Below are 23,714 nucleotides of genomic sequence, written 5' to 3'. Positions count from 1 at the left end.
AAGGGCCGTCTCTTACCACCACTTTCCGCATAAAAATTAGCCTTTGAAAGTCGCGGCTTGAACGTCAGAGCTTAGGTGTTAAGCATAAATGGAGGAGGAAAATACGCGGACCTCGCCATGACACCACTGACCATCGGGCGCACCTCTGCTGTCTATTAAAGATGGCAACCAGGGCTCACTGCGACTGTGCGTACGAACGCACGAGGGCACACAGCCTGCAGTTCGGGGGTTGGGGTCGGTAGGGGAAGAGGAAGCAGGGCGTGGCATTTCCAGATGGCTTTGGGGGTATCTTCGGGATCCCCGCAGCGTGGGCAAGTGGCGGTGGCAAAAGGGGTGGGGATATGTTGGTGAAGATGGCTGGAGTTGTGAGGGAGTGCGTTTGGATTAGTCTCCGGAGTGTTGATTCTACTGGGGATAACGAGGAGGGAGGGGAGAAAGGGTGGTGCGCGAGAGCGTGTGATGGAGGGTGAAATCACGGAAGTTGAGTAATAGCTATAGATAAGGTTGGGGTAGGGATGCGGACAAAGGGCTCCCTTTAGGGTACCAGTCTATCAAAGCTCGGGCAGCCTCGTACGCAGTCTCCGCGCCGCCGAAGCCCATATGGCCAGGAGTCTACAATAAAAAGACGCTGCGCTCAGGTGGCGGCTGTAAGCAGGGAATCTTGTGGGCGAAGGGCGAAGTGATGCCCTTGCAAAAATTTCTAACGGCCGTTTTCGGATCCACGCTAAAGAGGCGTAAGATTACTAATAAGAGGAGAACTAATGACAGCCCCTTAGATAATGCATCCAAACGCTGAAAAGCCTTAGCTTGTCTATAATTGTGTTGAGCTTATTGGGATTTTTGCAACTTTCTTCGCTGTGCAAAAAGCAGTGATGGTTGCATAGTTTTTGGCAAGTGGCGTTATCTTTTACCAACGAGTCACAGATATGACCGATAGCGTAGGTTTCCAAAATGCTTGCGTTTCTGCCCGCCCCATTACGCAACAGCTAATATGTGTCTGGAACATTATCCTGTTTTGTTTTGTTTTTCTATACACTCAAAACAATTGTTTAGAAGCCATAGAGAATTTCAGTCTCTGTGCTGGATCATCTTCTGTAATCTATGGCGGGATTCTCAGGTTGTCTGCGTTTCGAAGATGTTCATTTCGCACACACTTCCCCCGCGCAGTTCAGACGGAACGCACTTGCATTCGATCGGCCGACCTCGGGGTGCACAGGCCACAGAGTTTCCCACTAGCTTACCTAGAGTAGAATTTGGAGCTACTGTCAAAGTGATTCTGCCAAAGCGCTCCATGTCTCCATAGGTGCCGCTATAGCCTGTATTTCGGCCGGACGTTCGGCGTGGCATGGCTGGCAACGACTTTGCAGCGACGCAAATTAAATTTTTGTTTAAAAAATTGCTGGCAAACGTGCCGCCATTAACAAATTTTAATTTTAATTTGTATAAAATACTCTAGAGCGCTTAGGTTGAGAAATGAACTTTGGGGTTAGAAAAGAAAAAAAGCAGGAGTTCTGCATATGGCTCCCGCTCCCGTTACACTGGGCCGTCCCGGATATACTTTAAAATTATTCCATACTCCAAACTAGATGATGCTTTCCTCGTATTTTGTAATATTTAGCTGAACAAAATTAATTGCCTCACTTGTGTGTCCTTGCTTCCTCTCAAAACTGTATTACGTTCGTTTGCTATGGGCTTTTGCAGGCGAAGCAGATGCAACAGCTAGAGATGCACAAGTGATGTCGTCGCGTTGTATATTTCTTTTGTCCAAGCAGATGTAAGCAAACCTGTAGGCGAATCCTATTACCTCAAGTAAGTCTTCAAGCACGCGTGCAAAGCATTGTAAAATTGCATAAATGCTTTGAATGGTAAATAAATGCCGGCTTGTCGAGTCGCCACGTATGTTGCCTCATTGCGTCTGTCTAAGGCAGTGCGTGCATGCTTCAAGGGGTAGCCATACGCAGCGTCGGCGACGAGCGATGCGAAAATTCTAACTCAATGGGTAAAGGAAAGGGATAGGCTGGGCAACAGCGGCAAGCGAAAATAATTTATAAATAGCCCGCCGGCGCCCTTGCTATCACTCGCATTTTGCTGGCCAGAAGCAGCCCACACGCGAGCGACAGCTACAATACAGAGAGCTGCAGCGACGAGCGACAATGGCGGCGGGCATTAGTGGCAGTATATTATTTTTTTCGCTTGTCGCTGTCGCCCACGCGATCTGTTTGTTTTAACATTTGAGTTGAGTTTTCCTCGTCGCCTGTCGCCGTTGCTGCATGTGGTCACACCTTCATCCTAAGAAACTCCCCGCTAACGCGAACACATGTTGAGGGTTAATCACGCTGTTATTTGGACATATTTGTGAAAGCCATTTAATGCTAGCAAGGCGCATGCCCGGAAGGGAAAGGTATGCCGAAAACAGAACTAACAAACACTTCAGAGACGATAGCCTAACCCATAGCACTTCGCGCTAGCCACTTACTGCCAATCTGATTCTCCCGGTACCCACAATTCCCATGGCGGCATGCGATTGCAGCGACAGCTTCCACTCTAGGTAATATTGAAACCTATATGGCACAGGCGAATGCGAAATATAATTCGTGACGCCGAAAGGGCAACCTCTATGCAGCGATAGTTGATGGAAAAGTTATCGCGGCGGCCGCCAAAGGATCAATGCGGCGCGCAGTTTTCGTCGAGCCCAACATCCACGCAACTTGCAGTGGCGAACGCCGCCGACGTGCGAGCTGCCTGCGTCAAGGTTACCAGATGCTAAATCCAAAGCAAGATGCGCGTAATTGTATCCCTGCTTATAAGTTGTCTTCAATAAAAAGTATCTATTGACTATTAAAAATTGATATGAACGACCTAAATAATGTTTATTTACTTGTCAGGGCGCTGTTTTTTTTTTTAAAGTGGCGTCATTGTTCCCGCATACATATTACCAAATGGCAAAAATGAGTGACGCTGTTCGTGTTGTTCGTTTGATTGCAATCTTTGCAGCTACTTTTAGTTTTGTGCGCTGAACTTCGCTGCAGTCCCCATATATTCTTCCGTTTCGGCTACAATTTTACCCACCGCGCTGCTTTGGCACTTTCTGGCAGTTTTCTTGACGTGGGCTTCACGAGAAAGAAGCCGCATTGGCGGTGAGATGTTTGAGTGGCGCCCCCTGGCTCTGACGTCAGCTTAAGGACTCGCGCCGCTGTCGTCTGCTACACTTGCGCCGCTGTCGTCTGCTACACTTGCGCCGCTGTGGTGCGCTTGTAAGGGACAGCAAAGCATAAGCTAAATATCGCCCGCTTCGATCTTTTAGGGCATGAAAAAGCGTATTTCCAGTAATTCAGTTATTATTCCAGCTTCTGACAACTCTTAATAACTACAGAGACCAACTTGCTTCAGAGCATCGGTCAGATAATCGTGCGTAACTCGTCTTTTCTACCTTATTTGCGAGGTTCAGGGCTCAGAGCTCCTCGATAGGTATACAAAATGTGTAAGCTCCCCTAAAGTATTTCCGAGATGTTCTTATGAAGACTCAACAGTGTAATGCTACTCACCAAGCGGCGCGTCCATACATGCGCATCGCAAAGCAGGAAACAAAGCGGTTGTTGATGATTGCAGGGTTTAACGCGGCGACGCAACGCAGGCGATGAGGCGCGCCGTAGTGGAGGGCTCCGGATTAATTTTGACCACCTGGGCATCTTTAACGTGCGCCGAAATCTCGTACACACGGGCGTTTTTGCTTTTCGCCACTACCAGAAAAGCGGCCGCCGCGGCCGGGAATCGAGCCCGAGACCTCGTGCTCAGCAGCGCAACGCCTTAGCCACTGAGCCACCGCGGCGGGTAAAGCGGTTGTCGTCTATTTCTTTCGTTGTTGTTGACTTGTATCAGGTAAATGTTTTTTCTATGCCCAACGAATTAATTTTCCTGCACCGTCACACATATCTTATTAGGACGTTTGTGGAGGTTTGAGAGGCGCACATAGTTTGTGTGGATATTTTCTTCAGGCTGTAAGGCATGCACTACCTTCTTCAGAAATTGGCTTTCGGTATGGCTGCGTACAACGTGCATATTCGCAGCGTGCGTTTATTCCCATGCAAATGCAATGAGAAGGTTTGTGCTACGTCTCCGCGAAACGGCGCAGACGACGTTGTCCAGAGTACTCGAAGGCGACTTTTCCGCCCCGAATTTCTATCGTAACTAATGAACTGAATCTCAAAGCGAACAGTTACGACATGATTACAGCGTTGAATGCTTGATATACTTTCTAAGAAACGCAAGAAATATTGTACGTGCCGGTTTTCAGTGTCATAAAGAAGCATAACCGATGAATATCTCCAAGCAGCTATTTATTGTTTTCCAACCCCTTCAGGCGTAAAGAACAAATGCTGGCCTACTCGGGGTGATGTTCCACGAACTGTAGAAAATTACTCTTACTCTCTGTCCTGGACTGAGGATCCCGCCCACTAACCAGCTCGATTTTACTGCAAACGTTTTCTCCTCCTCCGCCTCCGCCTCGTACTCTTGAGTGCAGTGTTACTATACCGCATATGTGAACATTGGGAAGGCATGGCTGTCGGAAATATGAACCGAAATCTCCGTCAAGATCAGAAGAAACATATTGTTGCTGTATTTTTACTGTAATTGTTACCCGTTCTGATCAAAAAGCATCCATACTGGTTAGAAGGCTGCACCAGCACGCGCCTATACACACCGTAGGTTATTTGGAACTCAACTTACATTTTTGCGCCCCATAGTGCTTGTCGTCACACTTTCATGCTATGACAACGTAAAGTGATGTGATACAATACTTTCGAGCGTTCGGCAGGTTGCAAAAACAGTTTTACCTTACATACTATCGATTACCAGGAATCGTAGTGCCTTCTGCCAAAGCCGAGAGCCCCGAAGGCCTGAAGTTTGTTTTGCTCTTGCATTTCGCTGTTGTGGGTTTTTAGACTCTGGATGTTCCCTTTGTTCGAAAGATTTGTAAATACAGAAGCTGACGCCTATAGCTCCGACTCTCCGCACAACACGGGCTTCACAGGAATGTGGCCACACCGTCAATGTTTCTTCCGAAGCCTTGTCGAAAACTATACACTAAATCACGCCTTGAGCTAGTGTATGGGATTGTAAGTCTTTTATTGTAATAAAAAGTTGCGCATACAAAACATCTGGTGCGGACAAACATCAAAAGTCGACCGAGCGCAAAGAAACAGCAGGTAGAGCGAGCCCGAGTGAAGCAGACGACAAATGCGTGAATCCCTAAGTTGACGTCACGAAGACGCCCTTTGCAGCGCCGCCTGTGGTCGCGCTCACCGCCAATACGGAAAAGAAGAGCGAAAAGAGCGCCTTCTTTTCGGCTACTGAATGCGCAGGCGCTCCGCGCAGACAGAACGTAGGTAGCTGTGATTGGCTGAAGCTTTACAATACACTTTGACTCTTCCGGTCGCGTTCGCCGCCTAAGTATGTTGTCGGCGAACAGCCGTTTTCACTACGTTGCCGCCGGGCATCGTTCGCTGCATCTCCGCCGACATTTCACTGAATAGAAGTTGGCCTTAATTTGAGAGATCTTGGCAACTATAAACGTTGGACCTTGCGTCCGATCATGTGCTGCCGCCCTGGGATGATTACCTTATCTTGGATGATCACGTTTCTCGACGTTGTAGTACCGTGACTTCATGCAACGACGATTACGACGACGACGACAAGAGACGCCAACAGTTCCAGTCACTCCCTAAGGGGCTTCGCTCCCAAAATGCGCCTTATTTGGAACCCGCGCTGGCACAATGACGAGGGAAAGCGCCAACGATTGAGCAACAACGATTGAGCAACACGCATCGCCTCGGGCAGCCATAACGCTTTTCATAAATGCGCCGTTGACGATGTTCATTAAAGCGAAGCTTTCGATGCCCTACTGATTTGCCCCTTCAAAGCAGGTACGCATAATTTACTGCTCCCATGAATTTCTTCGATATTTCCGATATATTGGCTTCATATTCTTCTGACATGAAGAGTTGATAACTACTCAATTTACCTTTTGACAGTAGAAATTGTATAAATGAATGAATAATGCTGACGTACACACTAAAAGCGTTTTTCTATAACATTATTGAGAAAGAATGACGCTGCCTGTTGTATATAGAAAAACCCATGCCCGAATATTATGAGTAGCGGTGCTATTTTTGATGCTATAGATATAGCGGTGCTATTTGCGTTACTATAGCAACTGATTGTACGGCTATACCAATAAACCATTTTTACTGCAGTAGACAAACGGCGAAGTCCAAGTATCTAGCATGTGGCACCGCCACTAACCCCAACCATGACGTCGCTGAACCCATGTTTCCTATGCTTTTATTGTATGCTCGGAGCTTCTTTAGCAGAGGCGGAATGGTAGGCAAAGCAAGCCAATCGAAGCCACCTCCGCTGATGCAGGCCATCCTGACGACGCTGTTGGAGCCAATGGTGCTGCTCATGGGCGTGGGCCTGGACGAGGTACACTTCGGGGCCCGCCTGCTGGCGACGGAGCTGCTCTCAAGCGAAGTCGTCGCGTACCGGGACCTCACGTCGCACGTGGGCAACGGAGCCTTGTCGGTACGATGTCAGCCTCGTATCACCGCCAATAGACAGCTGGCAACCCCTTTTGCCGATGCATATAAAAGTGGATGGCGATATAGCTTTTGTACATATTTCTTGACTTCAAATAATGCAATCGCACACATGCACATACAACACTATGCATGAATGTAGGTAACAATGTATCTGCTGTATAATGGATCAGTGATGTTCCATGCTAAGGCATCCCACAAGACTTTCAATAGACGTACCTGAACGTATACGTCAAAATGTTGTGTTTATTGATATTTTCTGCACATGGACGCGTTCGTTTCGCCGACATTTCCCATCTCGGGAACCTCCTGGGCGGGAATGCGGGCGATGCACGTAGAGGCTAGAGGTATATATAGCATCCCCTCTTAAAGTACTGTTTGTTACAGTAGAAAAAAACATCTTTATTACACAATCACTTTACACTAAGCGCAAGTTGCAACATTGTTCACGGTAATCTTCCCATCTGAGATTCGCAAATTTCAGTGGACCGGTTTAACAGCAATACCATTTTGTACATGAAATTTTTGCCTTCTTCCCAGCAGCGTCTTCATAAGCCTGACAAGGGCCACTTTCTCTGCGACTAAGGAATAAAATGAATTTCTGACTAACCACTTTGTCAGCTAAAATATCATCATATCTAGTTGTGATGTAGAAGCCACTACACAGGAACAAATACAAAGCCATACATTGCGAATCGAATTTGTCAAACTATTTCTGTTTCCGTTGCATAGACTCGATCGCTCAAATCAACACGTTTTTCAACGTTTATCTACTCGGTAAAGCAGCATTTATTTACAAAGCCTGGTAGAAACAAAGTACCCTGCGACATCTGTGACGGCCGCAACAACGTCCAGCAGTAACCCGTACTCGAGTTCGGATGTGATTGGACAATGTAGAAGATTGTAATTCAAACCACCTTCGGTTTCGGTTCTGTGAACAACACTATTGGAATTCGACATTACCCTTGGTTAGACAATCTGGACATCTCAGGAATCCGCCTATTCTGCTTATGACACGTTGTCGGCTGTAGAATGGGTCAGATAAGCCTGCGAGGAACGCTTAGTATAGTAATGTTCAATAGCTGAGGCGGGTACAATGGTTGAACGCTCTCCGCGTCATCGCAAACACTGAACTGCGAGGCAATTCGCCCCTACTTTGGGAGCTTTCCTGGTTCGTCCATGTGTCGCAAGAGGCTTCTTGGCACCAAGCTGAGAGTAGGCTGATTTAGTACTGTTCCCGCAAGCAATCGCTGGTTATCTCAACACCACGCCAACGAGAACTCGCCAGCTTGTCAGTGTCACTCTGCGCGCAGTCTGCAAACTACTTTGTTTAGCAATGAATGTGCCAGCGCAAAACTGCGAGTAAAGCACATTCCCTAAGTAGAGAAAAACACTAAAAACATGACCTATCATGAATACAAACTTTCCAATCGCGACATAGTGCACCTAGTACTTTAGTCCCCTCCGGCATAGTCTGAGCGATGTTTGGTATGGAAATATAAAGTGTATATCGTATATCCTGTTGGATATTTTTGTGGTTTCAGCATTTCTAGCAGCTTAAATGACTATTTCTAAATAACGCTTGTGCCATAACCGTACCCCAAATTTTTATGCATATCTTTTCTCAAGTGAATGTGTTCCTTAGGCAGCAAAAGCAATCGCAAATGCGCCGTCGTGCCGGCGACCGCTGTACTAGTTACCCGCACACAAAAATACTCTTGTACATTGGTTTTAGGCTTTACAATAAAAGTTTCGGTTGTGTTTAACTTATTAGTACCTATATTAACTCTGTTGTCTCTTTTCCCGCCTTTAATTGGCCGTAGATATTTTACGCGAACCCTAGCCCGTGCACTTTTGTGGAGCTACTTTGACTGCACAGACTTTACTAAGCTCGATGCAGTATACGAAGTAACAAACTAAGGGCCCATTCTTTCAGGCGCTTAGTTTCCACCGAGCGAACCAATTGCGACGACGCTCTGGTGTTCGGCCGACTCACTCTGTCGGAGGGTCGGTAAACCAAGCAGTAGCGCAGTGAAGCCGAGCCTCACCGAGTAAAAGTCATACGAAACATCATAGACAATTGGTAGGGAGGATGCAGAGACAAGGACAGAACTTTCGAACTACTTTTTATTTAAATAAAGTCCCGTAAATGCTCCGAACGGGGTCAAAACATGGCCTAGGAATCCATACCGCAATTTGCTAAAATAATTCCACGATGTTTACAGATCGCTTCCGTGTGCATTTAGGTTTTTTTTGTATGTTGATGACTTTTTGGTTTCGGGTAGCAGAGATAAAGAGGCGTTTTCCTGGATGCGTCGCAAATATCGGAGGTAATCAGGGGGTATTAGCTTCCTGGAGGTTTCGCACAAAGTGCTTTAGCAATGTAGTCTCAACATCTCGGACGTAAACCTTCCGTTCTCACTGTCACGTCAGTCAGATACGACCTTTCCAGCCGGAAACCGCTACTGCCGTTTAGCTCCACTCACAAGAACTGGTTAAGAGAGCCACTGCCAAAAGCGGTCACCGTGGTGCGCTGAAGAAAACATGGAATCACCTTACTGACACCAGTTCCGAATTCCAGGCGTTTCTCCAAAGGTAGGCCGGTCTTTAAGGTAGGCCAGCTGGCGCGATTCGCACAAAGTGGCCCACAAATCTAAGCAGACGGCTGCAGCCCCCTATCATTTCACAAAATTTGTAATATTTGGTAAGTGGGCCGGTGTTAAATTCAACATATCTGAGCCTGAAAAACTATCCGGGCTCTACGCTGACACATGCCCGATTTCAGGCGACAAGACAAAGCGCGGGGCATCAAAAGAGCGGTTTACCCGACTGCACACAGCCAAGTATTCAAGGATGCCAGCTTATGTTCTAACATATCGTAAATATAGTATGGACACTTTACATCTCGGCCACATTCACAACTCATTCATTCATAACACATTTTGCTGGAGCAAACAATATTTCCCAACACTTTACGTATGTTCATATATTAGTCCCCGTAGTGGACTTCAATGATGAACACCAAAACCAGCACGTAGACTCCAATGGAGGAGTCCAGTATAAGCTGTCGCCATCATGTGATATGCCTTATCATGACCGGTCTGGATCCGGACCGGTCATGATCTTGTATTGTCGTAACTGAATGATTGGGTGGATGAATCAACGGCTAGGGGAGCATAAAAATCGAGTAGAAAAGAGCACAGATGTGCATTTGGCCATCAATTGCCACGATTGCGAGTGCACGCCGCACTTTGAAGAATGCAGTGTTGTGTTCCATGACACGAATCAGCGTTAACGAGATACTGTGGAAGCCGATGAAATGCAGCGCGAGGGAAGCAACTGCGTTAGCACGACCTGCATACCTTTGACTGTGAAAGAGCAGATGGTATTGGGGTACAGGCAAAACATAATTGGATAAGTTTGGAGTCTGCGCCTTACACTTCGCAGTTAGACTGTTTATTTACCTGTAAGTGCTATTGCTTTGGCCTACATGTAATTCGTGTTGGAAGACGCAATTAGTTGGAAGTTGGCTCCTGTCCTTGTCCTTGCCACCAACAATTTTAATTTTTTCGCGCTTAAGGGTCTGCACCAAGGAGTATGAACTAGCTCTACACGACTATTTAACACTGGAACTTATTACAGCTATGGTGACGACGCTAAGGCATAGATGGCATGGATGATGATGATGGATGCTATAGCTTGCGATTACACTGTCAAATTTTGTAGAAAGTCTTCAAGAAGAACCTTGTAGCTCTTTGGCTCCTAAAAAGGAATACAATGAAGGCGTTTTGAGGCACTGGTAAAGGGGGTTCAAGCTCAGGCTTTCAAGTCCTCTTAATTTCTTTGAAACTATTTCCGCTCACTTCTTTTCAGGGGACGCACACGGGCAAAAAGGCGCATTAATTGTGGCGTAATGACACTGACGTTTCACACTTTATGAAGATTTAAGGTGCCTTGCCCCGATTATGATCACCACATGTCGCTTTGAACCAATCCTAAATCGATATTCTTGCATCTGTTTGGAAGGCCGCCGAACTCTGCGGCACAACTGCTCTGACATCCAGCTAGCTTCGAGACCTGCGTGGGTTTGAGCCGGTCAAACTGAAAACGATGCGTTCCTTCTCCCTCGACCGGCACCACGCATATTAAGCGCATGCGCGGCAAAAGTACATCAAAGCGCACACTTTTTTATGGTGCTTCTGGCACTTTTTGTTAGATGCGACGCATCTCTTTAACTCGCCTTGTCCCTCCGGCGTCTTCCGTAGTGCGTAGTCCGCATCCCTCCCCCATTCTCCTCGCCGCGCCAAATGCGCGCTAACGCCGCTCTCACCGCAGCGCCATTTTCAATTCAATTCAATTGAAAATGGCGCTGCGTGTTAGTGCTCGCTCCCGTCGCCGTGCCAGCTGTGCGTCAGAGCGCGTTAGCGCTCGGTTAAACATCCAACACATGCGCGTGCGCTGCTCTCTCTCATTCCCCTCGCCGTTAACGCGCGGTACATATAAACGCGGTAACTGCGCCGCTCCGCTCAGTCGTTCCGCCGCTTCGATGACATCCGATGACCACCGATGATTTCAATGGAGACTAACAGCCCTGCTATCGCGATGGTCGGCGCAACCGTAACAAGCACCGGCCAACCCGATACCAGAAATGCTAGCACAACAAATTGCTAGCCACAACAAATTGACACGCTAAATGGAAACAACATAACGGAAGCGCAACGGAAACCCCCCAATGCGTCGCATCTACCCATGGTTCTCCTCGCGGGAAGATGGTGTAAATTTTCTTGTTTCAGACGGTCTGGATGCGGGGGAAGTAATTTTTAATTGAGCTGGTTGGTAATATATAAGCTTGTCCTAAATTGTTTTGAAGCCAATGAAAAGAAGGACGGCTTGCTTGGACCAAAAGAAGTGCCGTCAGGTTAGCGGAACGGAACCTCCCGCCCCTGATACCGAGCTCTCAGCGGAAGTAACCATAACTGATGCCATCAACCATGATGTAATCTATAATCGTCCACACGATGCTTAATTTAAATAGTTTCCTCATTTTAAAAGTGGCAGTACGAAGCCACCGGACCGAGACATCGCAAGACATAAATTTGCTGTCAGTGAATAAAACGAGGAAACAGAAGTGTTTATTCGGCGAGAGAAGACTATGTTACTTAGTCCTACGTGAAGTACATTTACCGTTGACCAGTAATTCGTGCATGCCATCCCAGATGCGGACCCGGCGTGTGATCACATTCGCGCTGTGTGGATTCGCCAACGTCAGCTCACTGGGGGTGGCATTTGGCGTGATCAGCACCATTGCACCCAACCGGTCCACCGACCTGGCTAGTATCGGCTTCAGTGCCCTGGTCGCCGGCTGCGTGGCAAACTATCTTACCGCCTGCACCATCGGCAAGTATAACCACGACACGGAAATTCTTCCTCTCCACTTCAGACACTCTGACTGCATGTTGACTTGTGGGATCATGGATAGATATACTGGGCAGCAATTTCGGCGGAAACAGGATGTGAAATAGGTTTGCTTAAGGCGAAAGACCTAAGTGACGAGATGTGCGCGCAAAAGAGGTGTTGTTGTCAGGTAGAACAATTACCACGGCAGTAAATAATGACAAACTGAAAATGTAGGAATCGGTGTCCCAGAGCATACGTAGATACATATTGTCACGATACCAAAGACGACGCAGTTGCCTTCAAGAAAAACAAGTTTCTTGGAGCGAGCTTGTGCTCCCCTAATCACTCAAAGAATACACAGGCGGCGAGGCAGCAGTCGACAAAGTGACGTACGCAAGCGAGCGTCGGCAATCTGATTGCCGCGGCGTCTGCTCTACAAGCTTTTATCTTTCGGCGCGAGTATTTCTCGAAGCGTCGATTTACATCTAGAACATTGTAGATCAAAGAAGACTATTCGAGGCTAGTGAAGGTAGGACGAAACGCTCTCCTTATCGGAATGAGATAACCCGTGCGGCATAAAAATAAAGAATGGAACACGCGCTTCGCTTGGGCCACAGATAACGCAGCCGGGCGCGGCCCGGCACTAAAAACAAAACATAAACAAACAAACCCAATGCCTAGTTCATGGCAATATTCATATACAAATCGTTTAGGCTGAACGCAAATTGAGTGACATTGGTGTTCATACGGGAATCGAACACGGGTGTCCATTGTTAGATCCGAGTGCACTGCATACGTGACCATCTGCACGTGGCGAGCGGGGGGTAAGAGAGTTATTCTGGTACGTGCGTCTATGACGTCATATCGCGTGGCCGAACGTGACAGCACGCGACTATTACAAGTGCTCCCCACCCATTGTCTGGTTCTAGGGAAGCGGTAAAATTAAGTGTAGCCAGTCTGTCTGTCGATGTAGTTCGGGCCAAAAGAGAAAAAAACAAGAGCGAAGAAAGATACGCAGACGCCGTATAGTAGTGTGGAACTCCTCGATACGCATCGCAAAAAAAATTCATTATGCGTTGGCCTTCAAAGCACATTAGCGGAATGATAGGCTCAGAATAAATTATTTGAGGTGCGGCAGCAATGAGGTAGCAAACACAAGTTCTAAATACGTGGAAACTGTTCGCTCAAAGTGAAAGTCGATGATGTGGCTTCATTTGGTGACAGAGACGGAAGTATAAAATCTGCCTGAGCGCAAAACAGACACGTGGGCGACGCGTGGTTTTGTACTGTTCCCTGCGGGTCCCGATCTGTTTTGCACGCGTGACTTTTCTCAGCTGCCTCAGTTTTTGACATACATATTCAGTAAAGCAAAGGATAGCCGACTTTTCGGGCTCCCTCTGGGACCCAGCACGAGGCACCTGTTACAGCCGATGTTTGCGTGTACTGTGCGACACCACGGACGCCGAGCACCCACTTCTGTGCGAGGCAACGCCATGTCCGGGAAAAGAGAGATCCTGGTGGTTTAGCCAACGCCGAGTGCTTGGACCTTTTATGCCCCTTGGTGAAGGCAACACACCAATCTGGCCTCCACTTCTCGCAGGCGGCACCTTTGGTCTGACCCGTCCGGGAGGAATCGCCGTCGCCTTTCCCTGCCCCCGCTTCATCTTTGACTTTCCTATATTCTTTCTAACAACTTTTCTGTCGTCTCATTCCTTTTAAGTTTCCATTTTTCCCGGAGGATAGGGTTAACCTTGTGTGGTGAGCAACCGTTAGTCCTGCCATATTCGGTTATAGTCATGGGGTAGTGCGGGCGTGGGCGCTACTTGCTCCCGAGTTCCTGGCCCGTCCCCTTGTTGGGCTCCATGGTTGGTGGATGAGAGCATGGGGGAACCAATTTTTCATTTCACGGCTTCCTTTTTCGTTCAAATGATCTCTCTCGCAAAAGAGGGGGCACGGTTGTTACCACTAAGTTTTTCACTAAAAATGTAAGCAACTTTCCACGCTCCCACGTGGTACACAGTAATGACGCAGAGAAAACCGCCCGACCTGTCACGCCATTTGTAGTGGCAAACACTAATGATCACCATTGGTGAAGGCTACAAGGTTAAGAAGATTGCAAACGGAGACATCCTTCTGGAAGTGCTCTACAAACATCAGCATGACAAGCTGCCATAACTAATGTCTTTTGGAGAAATCCTCGTTTCGGTCAGTAAACACCGGTCACTAAATAAAGTCGGTGGGGTGATCTCAGACGACGACTTAAATTATCTGACTGAAAAGGAGCTCTTAGAACGTCCAGAAGGAAGAGCAGTACGTCAGGATTGTCTATCAAATCAAAATCAAACAGGAAACCAAAGAAATCGAGACTAAGCACGTCGTACTAATCTTTGCATCAAGCATACTTACAGAATCTGTGGAAGTAGGCTACCCTACAATAAAACTTAGACACTACACACTAAATACACGCCTATGCTAGAAATGCCAACAATACGGTCCCGGCTCGCAGAGCTGCCATGGCCAATGGACATGCGCCAAATGGGCCTCCCGCGAGCACCCTGCTGAAAATGGTGAAAAGGCACCATACCTCTGTGTGGGCTGAGAGGGCAGCCACGCAGCATATTCTCGTGTTTGCCCAGCATGAAAGACGAAAAAAAAATACTCACTTTCAAAGTGTCAGAAAACATGACATTTCTAAAAGCAAAGAAACGACTTTCACCGGTGCAGTACCACGCCAACTCCATTTTGGTGCTACACAGCGCGGCATCACAGCGGTCTTCGGCGCCTTCTGAGGCCACACAATGTGAGGCTGAAGCAAAGCCCCCCGCGCCCCGGTGAAAGAGGCTAGCGCTGCGCCACCGCCTCCAAAGCTTGCTGCACTGACCTCCTGTTCGGCAGTCTCCAAGGACTCACCCCATACGGCAAGGGCGAACACTTCAAGACCCGTGCGTCCTGCACGAACCTCCAGAGTCTTTGACGAGACCATGGGCACAAGTGAAGGAGGTTATAGGTCGTGCACTTTGTAAGGGCGCAGGAAACTTCCTAGAAAATGCAAAAAGAAACAAGCATCGAAAAACAGGACCAAAAACCTAATTATCACTTCATAGAAAGCAAATGGCATAATTAGTGCACTGGAATTGCGGAGGAGTGTTAAACAAATTAAATAACGTCAAAGACATTCACCACTGACTCACCTGTGGCCTTAACTGTTCAAGAAAGAAACTTGGGTCCTAAACACAAGAACTTACTAAAAGGGTACCACCTCTTCCGTTGCGACCGAGAGCAGACCAGCAGGCTCTCTGGTGGCGCTGCAATAGTTGCCAGAAAAGGTATCGCAGTGCGAGAACACGAACTGCTAGGTTAGGCGCAGAAGCGGCCACATTAACAATGTGCTGCTTCTACCTCGAACCACACCTTACAATTGATTAATTGATTGAAGCTTTATTCATTTTTTGTAGAACAACATACGCAAAAACAGTGTTGTACCCAATAGCCAGAGGCTAGTTTTAGGTTCACAAACAAAATACAATGGTGTCACTTCGGTCGCATGAAATCGTAGCTTCCTAATTAGTGTTCAACAAACATCAAGTATTTATATATATATATATATATATATATATATATATATATATATATATATATATATATATATATATAGCGAATCAGAATAGGCCATGAGGGGCTCGTAGAAATAACACAGAAATAAGGGTTGGCAGTCAAGAAAAACCTCGGAAAGCAAAGGGGAGGTTGTGATAGGTCATTGAAACAGATAAAGAACTTGGAAAGAAAGAAAGAAAGCGGAGAAAAAATGCCCGCAATGCTGACCGACGCGTCCACCTTCTGAAATAAAGTTTTGTTATGTTATGTTATGTTATTTATTTATACACGCACATACACACAGGCATAAATATTCACACACATAATTACAGGCGAGGTAGGCTTATACACCGACTATACAAGAACATGGGCTTTTAAAGAATATACATTGCACATATACAAAACACAAGATGTTGGTACATATGCAAACTACATTCGCACTATATATAGAGCCAACTGAAGCCTCGCACAGGCCTCAAAATAAAATGAATGTGGGTTAAGGAGGCTTGTACTTAGTACATAGTGTGTTGGAAGAAAACGGAATGAGCAGTTAAGTAGCAAAAGCTCCACACTCGTATTATCACTCATTTTTGCTAGGTTTCTTTATGCAAGTTTAATAACACTACAAGCCTTAGAAGGCCTACTAATCCCATTTCAAGAGCCGTTTTTAATAGTTGGACATTTTAATGACCAGACTTCTTTTTGGGGGCGTGAAAAGACTTACGTAAAGGCCAGATTTTATAGGTTTTTTTTTCAGTAATGCCTGTCTTCTCAACACCGGCAAGCCAACATACTGCTCTCCAAGCTCAGATAAGATGATCACTATAGATCTGCCCTTTATTTCGCCCTCTGTCTGCGGCTATTTTAATTGGGCTATCATTGACAATCCATATGGGAGTTATATACTTGTGGTCGTCAACGTAACATCAGAACCAACAATTGTGACAACAAAAGCATGCCGCGGGAAACTTCAGTCTGCCGACTGGGGACTTCCGAAGTGAATTTAGGCAAACTATTTTCTGATACTGTAAGCATTGAAGAACCTAATGAAGTGTTTACGTCCTGCATCCTTAATGCAGCACGCTTACTATTCCACAGTCCACGGGAGTGGTAACGCAAAACCCCAAAGTGTGGTGAACCCGAGAATCTATGGAGGCGAAACTGCAGCAAAATAAACCATGGACAGTCTTTCGAAGGTACCCAAGGCAAAAAACCTCACACATTTAAAAAAGAAAATAGACAAAACAAGGTACCACTACCGCAATACCGAGAAAGCCCAATAGTAAAATTGTCTCGTCCATAAACAGATCAGTCACATAAACAAATTACGAGAGCCACTTCATAAGCTGAACGGGACACACTCCCTCTCCAAACTTTTCCTATTATTACCACTGCATCTACAAAAAAGCATAGAAGAACCGGCAGATATAATGTGTGAACATTTCTCCAGAGTTCCGACTTTCCCACACTACGCAGGATCGTTCTTAAAGTACAGAAACACAACAGAGAAACAAAGAGTGCCAACTTGTGGTGCACAGACGAATCATACAACAGTTTGCGCAGCAAATTCTGAAAAGAGCTTCATCGACCGGTGAGCTGACCGCCCCCGGCCCAGATATATACATTACGAAATGCTCGCACATCTCGTGGTTTCTTCTGTTGAAGCACTTCTGAAGTCTTTCAACAAAATTTGAGAACCGGAAAAGATGCTGGAAGCTTGGAAAAAAAGCATTTATTGTATCATTCTGGAAACCTGAAAAGCTGCCACCCGCTCCTAGTAGTTATAGACCTTTACCAGCTGTCTAGCAAAAACGTGTCAACTTGTCGTGAACACCAGATTACGCTTTGCCCTACAATCAAAAGCACTGATGCATGTTCACTAGTGCGGTTTGAAAAAACGTGGTCAACATTGCAACATCTTTCAGCCTCAAAAATGCCGTACGAGAAGCATTCATACACAAACAACACTGCCTTGCCACATTCTTCAACCTAGACATGGCTTACGACACACCATGAAGGTTTGGAATCATGCATGATCTAGCAGAATTAGGCAACCGAACAAGAAAGCTCAATTGCCTGAAGGACTTCATGGCAAACCGTTCATTAAGGGCGCCTAAGTTCAACCCTCTGGAAGATACTTGAACAGCAGAATGGGGTGCCTCAGAGCTGTATTGTAAGCACAACATTATTTATCATAAAAATTAACTCCATATCAAAACTAATGCGTCTATATGTTCCCTCTATGTTGATGATCCTAGATAACTTGCACATCTTCCAATAAAGCGAGCTGTGAGAACGTTCAGTTTACTATCAACAGACTAACAAAGTATGCAGACCGAAATGGTTTTCAGTTTTCACCACACAAAACAGTTCCTACTCCTTTCTCACTCAAACGAGGCTTACAGACTAATCCCACCCTACACCTCAAGGAAATCATCTTACTCATACAAAAAGAACAAAAATTTCGCAGCATTAGGTTTGACGAAAATTTACTTTGCTGCTCAAATGAATATGCTAAAAAGAAGGTATACACAGCTCTAAGCATATTTAAAGTCCTGTCACATAAACATTGGGGTTGCGGCAGGGTCTGCTTTTTGCAAATTTATACTTCAGCTTTACGCTTCTGCTTAGACCATTGTTTATGTATGTTTCAGCCGTACAATCCTCCTTGCAACCTTGTACCAACTTCACAATTTAGGTTTGCGTCTCTCGTCTTGGGCAAATAGGACGTCACCCATAAACAGTCTTTACGTCGAAACTAATGAACCACCTCTCACGGGTCGAAGGACGATGCTGACAAGCTCATGCATCCTAAAGACCTGTTCACTGCCAAAACATCTGTGTTACCTTATAGTTACAAAATTCCTGTATAGGACACTGTTTAATAATAAACCTCAAGCTACCAGAACATTGCTCCTTCGGTTTGAAGAAAAATGCCAAGAACTCAGTATGCTGGACACGTTATCTCAACTTACTCAGAAATATGACCGACAGCAATGTTTGTATACATTTCGTCTGTCTGTGACTTCGTGGCTAAGGCGTTGCGCTACTGAGCACGAGGTCGCGGGTTCGATTCCCGGCCGCGGCGGCCGCTTTTCTGATGGAGGCGAAAAGCAAAAACGCCCGTGTGTACGAGATTTCGGCGCACGTTAAAGATCCCCAGGTGGTCAAAATTAATCCGGAGCCCTCCACTACGGCGCGCCTCATCGCCTGCGTTGCGTCGGCGCGTTAAAACCCTACAATCAAAAATGTCTGTGACTTCACATTAACCCACCTTCAGTAAAGCAGACACCACGCGAACAAATCGTACAGGAGTTTTTGGCGCTAAACGAAAAATACAAAGAACACAAGGCCTTTTACACAGATGGTTCCAGAACACCATGCTGTGTTGGGAGTGCATTAGAGCAATAAACATGGGAGACGGTGATCAGCCTTCCTCAATGCGCCTGAATTTTTACAGCGGAATGTTGCGTCATTGCTGTGGCTGCAGAAAGAATATTTTAAATCTAGAAACAGTGTTATCTACACAGGCTCTCTCAGCGCAATCATAGTACTACATTACAAAAATGCAGCTAAAACCTTGATAGCGGGAACAATACGCAGTTTAGTAACAGACAAAACGCAAGGACGGGAAATTACGTGGTGCTGGGATTGTAGCCGTATTGGAACAATTGTAAATGAGCGAGCAGATGCATGTTGTGCCACACAGGCAGGTAATTGCATAATAAAACATGTACAGATTCCTCAGGGCGACTTTATGAGATTGATACGGAGCAAACTGACAGAAAAATGACAGTCCTCATGGGTTCAAGAAACTAACAACAAACTTCTCATAGTTAAACCCACTCTAGCAGAGTGGGCATCAAGCACATATAAATAACGACGCATAGAAGTTAATTTATGTCGTCTCCGAATGGGAGATCCACATCTGAGACACAATTTTTTTCTGACGAACAAGATAATCTGACATGTCAAGAATGTGACCAAGAGCTTACAGTAAACCTTATCTCACTCTTATATAGGATTTTTGAGTTCCTGAGAAAAAAAAAACACATTTTAGGCTATTCTACAACGAATTCCATTTATCCCCAGCCTACTCCGAAGGGACAAGGCAATAGTTAAATTTTCCACTGTTTATAGCTTTTTAAAGAAACAGCGCTCCTAAAGGATCTACTATGTTTAAAGCAATGAGTCATTATAGAGAAGACAAAACACAAAACCTTCTCTTTGGCGCATGATAGCCTTCGATGCTATCATGGGCAACACAGCGCAACACAGCACAGCGTAACACTTGTTTCGTGGTTATAGCAATACAACAATCTCTTTCCAAGGTAGCTATGTATGCCTACGTGCACAAAATTTCTACTCACCAACGAAAGGATCGTAGTTGTAATAAAAGGCCACTTTAAAGGCTACGATGATAAAATACAACTCTTTATTTTGAAAGAACTAGCCTCCGGTAAATCACGCAGCTCTATTTCAGTCAGAAAAAAACTTTTGCCAAAGGAAAAACAATTGGAAAACTTTTCAAAGTCCTCAGCAGAGATAGAGGTAACAGAAAAAAAACAATACGAATCAATACTTTACCTGCACGTTTGCCCTTAGGTGACCCCACAAATAAAAGTCAGGCCCCGCTGCGATCGCGAATTAAATATGCTTGTAATATGTTGATCCTAATGGCGGAAGAGCGTCTGCGGCCATACAGCGCCACAAGTAATGTTTCTTGACAGTGGCTTTGGTGCGCTAGTGCTAATCATAAAACATCGTTCTGCGACGTCATAAGGATCTCCTAACCGTGGCTGTGCAGTGTGCAGGGGTAATTTTCTTTTATTATTATCTAGCTTAGTCACTGGAAGCTTGTAATAAAATGTGTGCCATCGCTTTCGGGACAAAGCAGTCCTTTTATATGATACTTTTATTTAATTTTCATTGCCTTTGTACGGCCTGCACTAATACACAAAATAGTTGAAACGTGCTCTTTCGTTTCTGTTTTTGCAGGTACCATAATAACAGCCACAGCGAACCCAGTCCTGGGAAGATTTATTGCCACTGACTTCCTCCATGGTTGAGAAGACTGTGCACAACCAAGAATACAAGTGTGATGCGGCAATCAACACTATTATAGAAAGGACACACGAAATGTTTTCTACGCCTAGCTTACGCAATTTTTTACAATCGCCAATTTTGATAGACTGTTCGCGTTTGTGAACACCTCACTGTTCACTGGCCCCATGTTGTTAAGCAGTGTATGATGGCTGTTATTCTCTTATTTAGATATAAATATGCATGTCGCTTACGATGTATAAACAATATTCACTTGAAGAGTACTGTTTGTCACTTTTTATAAAATTTCATTTGCTTCCTTGAACTGCGTATGACTCCAGTATTTACTTTTCGTGCTACCACTCTAGTGAAACTTTGGTATCGGCTAAACTTTGCTCAAACATCGTATCTAGAGGAATTCGCAGGCATTTTTTCAACGGAGTGACGCTCTGGAGTACAATAAACGCTAGCTGCAGTGTTCACTTCCCTATCGGGCAATGGTTGTGCGTTGTGAATGTGAATTTCTTCTGTCCAATTTAAACAGCGCCAATCTTCCGGCTGCAAAAAGGAAGATTGCTGCTTCCCAATCTGGAAAGACTGTCTGGAAAACGACGTTTGTAGTTCACTGCGAGGGGTTATTTCATTTTTTTCTCGCCATGAAGTGTACATTTTGGCTTGGTAGGCACATGACCAAGAGTGTTTGAGCTGACTAGAAGAATAATTTGTCAGTATCAAATAAAAAATACGCCGTGAAAAAACAAGAACGCTCGCGGTGCACCCTCTAGGCGGTGTTCCAACTTAAAAAGTAACAAAACGTTCAACAAATATAACACGTAGAATAAGAGCAGTGGAACACGGAACAAATGAATTAGCTGAAACGGAAACCGATCTGGAGGCTTTGAGAAGTTCTATGAAGCTCAGCCTTGCAATTAAGAAACTCAAGACATCTTTGCCGTTAAAATAAGCGTTCGCGACGTTATTGGCGGATAACGGTCAAAACCGAATAATGGATGATTTTATTATAGTGCTACAATATGTTAGCATTCTTCTAACATATCTAGACGAAGTGGCATCCTCCAACGCGCACCACAATTCATTTCAAAATGGTGCCAATAACGTCCCCATGTAGCCCCGCTCAGTCACTGCATGCTATGTGTGATGCACAGACGTATTTCCTTTATTTTTTATCTTAAAGGGCATAATAACGTTTACTTTCATAACTGCATAGAAATATATCGCCTAGTTACTTTCATTTTTGCGTTGCTGAAATAGCACTGAGCATGAATTGCGAAAGTTTTCTTTGCGTCTGGTTAGCCGTCTGTAATTCTGTTTGTCTGCACGTAATTTGTTTCGTTTTTGACAAACCAGAGCGACCTTTTACGGCTGAAGCGCACTCTACTACTAGCTTGCCTCGCCTTTCTCGAAATCTGCGCAAGAAGCGACAATTTCAAAAAATGAAACAAAACATCGAAGTGGGATTTTTCAAAACACCATTTCTTCTTAGAAGGAACAATTTCTCTTCAACTATTCAAGTTCGCAAAACCATTTTTGCGATTTTCTCAGTACTAGCTACACACTCTTTACCCAAATAACTATGTTGTCACAACAATTTGTTTTCTAACAGCAGAGCTGTTTACTCTTAATGCCGCTGCCTAGCGCTACCGGAAAAAAACTACCTAGAAAAGATACTGAGGCAATGTGAGCGTGCACCTCACAAGCAGCGACCGGAGCTGTCCGGGCTTACGCCACGTGAGGAGCTCGCAAATAAAAATACCAAAAACGCTGAGCGCTCACCCACGTGCCGTAAAGACCGCCTGGCGTCGGCACCTTCAAGAATACATTGCCAGGCGTTCGTGGCGTGATCTCCCGAGATTTTCTGCTCGCCAGTTCACGTGCGTTCGCACCTGGAGTAGGAGCACAGACGCCGAATTCTCGCTACAGACACCGAGTTCGCTAAGCCGGCTGCCGTGATTCTAGCTCAGGCCAACACGGCCCACTTTGGGAGAGATGTGAAAGCCAGCGGACAAAACTATCCGGGCCTTCCAGTCATGTAGAACTTTCAGCGGCAATGTCGGAGATCCATGTGAGATGCAACACCCGGGCCCCCGAAGAAGGGAGAGGGGCCGCCAGCTCTGCTGTTTCTCCAGCCTTGCACCATTAGTGCAAGCTGCGACAATTTTTATTCACCCTTTTTGCTATCAGAAATTAATAAAATTTGGGATTCTGCTATGCAAAAATAGAATTTGAGCTTTTGTTATCTAAATATATATATATATATTTTTCTATAGCAATGGTCATTGCCACTAATATTATTCTAGTTCAGAAATAAGCTTGAACTATTAAACACGAATAGGAACTATTTCAGCTCTGCGCCTGTAAAAACATTTTTGTAAATGCACCTTAAGCCTAGAAAAAACTAGAAAAGTGTATAATTTTATTCTATAAAATTATTATTTCTGTATGAAATTGTGCCTCCACGGTTGTAGATATTATACACACACTCTAACATTTCACACTGACTGCTAGAAAAGCAGCGACGTTAGCCGCAGGCGTCATTGGACACACACGTCCACTATCCATTCCCGTTAAGTAAATGTAGTTGGCTAATTTCTTTGTATTAAGCACATATCGCCATCTCCTCCACATTTACTTGCTGCTCCTAGCGTCGGCTACTTTTGCGTCTGTAAACCATTAGATACCGGTTGGATGGCGCCCTGACGTAGGGTTTTCATGAGCCGGCCTTTGGTCGCCGTTGCTATGACACGTGTGCAGTGACCTCCTGAGACCAACGAAAAGTCACGGGACTTCCGCCACACATTTTCAAAGCACCAGACGATGAACGGCGCCTCTCCTCAGCTTTTTTTCTGAAGGCGAGGCCACCATGAAGGCAATGCTACAAGGAGAGACCATTAAGTCTCTAGGCCACAAGGCCAGAATCCTTTACGCCACTTTACCCACGTGACTCGGACGGCGGTGACACAGCCCTGGCAGTGACCGAGAACTAATGCAGGTAACCACCGCAGCTATGGGCGACACCGGCGGAAACACAGTTCCAGATTAGGGTGGAATCAGTAGTATGGACAA

General features: G+C 45.6%; 1 protein-coding gene across 1 annotated transcript in view; it reads left to right on the top strand.

Annotated features, from left to right (window-relative positions):
- LOC144167967 (sodium/nucleoside cotransporter 1-like) overlaps positions 1-20,656 on the top strand; it is a 69,120-nt gene extending 48,464 nt beyond the window's left edge. Inside the window, exons 10-12 of the mRNA XM_077697078.1 lie at positions 6,424-6,582; positions 11,813-11,993; positions 20,586-20,656. Of these exons, the coding sequence (XP_077553204.1) occupies positions 6,424-6,582; positions 11,813-11,993; positions 20,586-20,656 (411 nt within the window). The remainder of the gene's footprint in view (positions 1-6,423; positions 6,583-11,812; positions 11,994-20,585) is intronic.
- Positions 20,657-23,714: the final 3,058 nt, after the last annotated feature.

This window comes from Haemaphysalis longicornis, unplaced genomic scaffold (assembly GCF_048455015.1).
Source record: "Haemaphysalis longicornis isolate Haplotype H1 unplaced genomic scaffold, Haemaphysalis longicornis Haplotype H1 scaffold_2, whole genome shotgun sequence".
In the NCBI taxonomy this organism is placed as follows: domain Eukaryota; kingdom Metazoa; phylum Arthropoda; class Arachnida; order Ixodida; family Ixodidae; genus Haemaphysalis; species Haemaphysalis longicornis.
The sequence above is the reverse complement of the archived record's forward strand: the minus strand, read 5'-3'. Positions and strand labels throughout refer to the sequence as shown.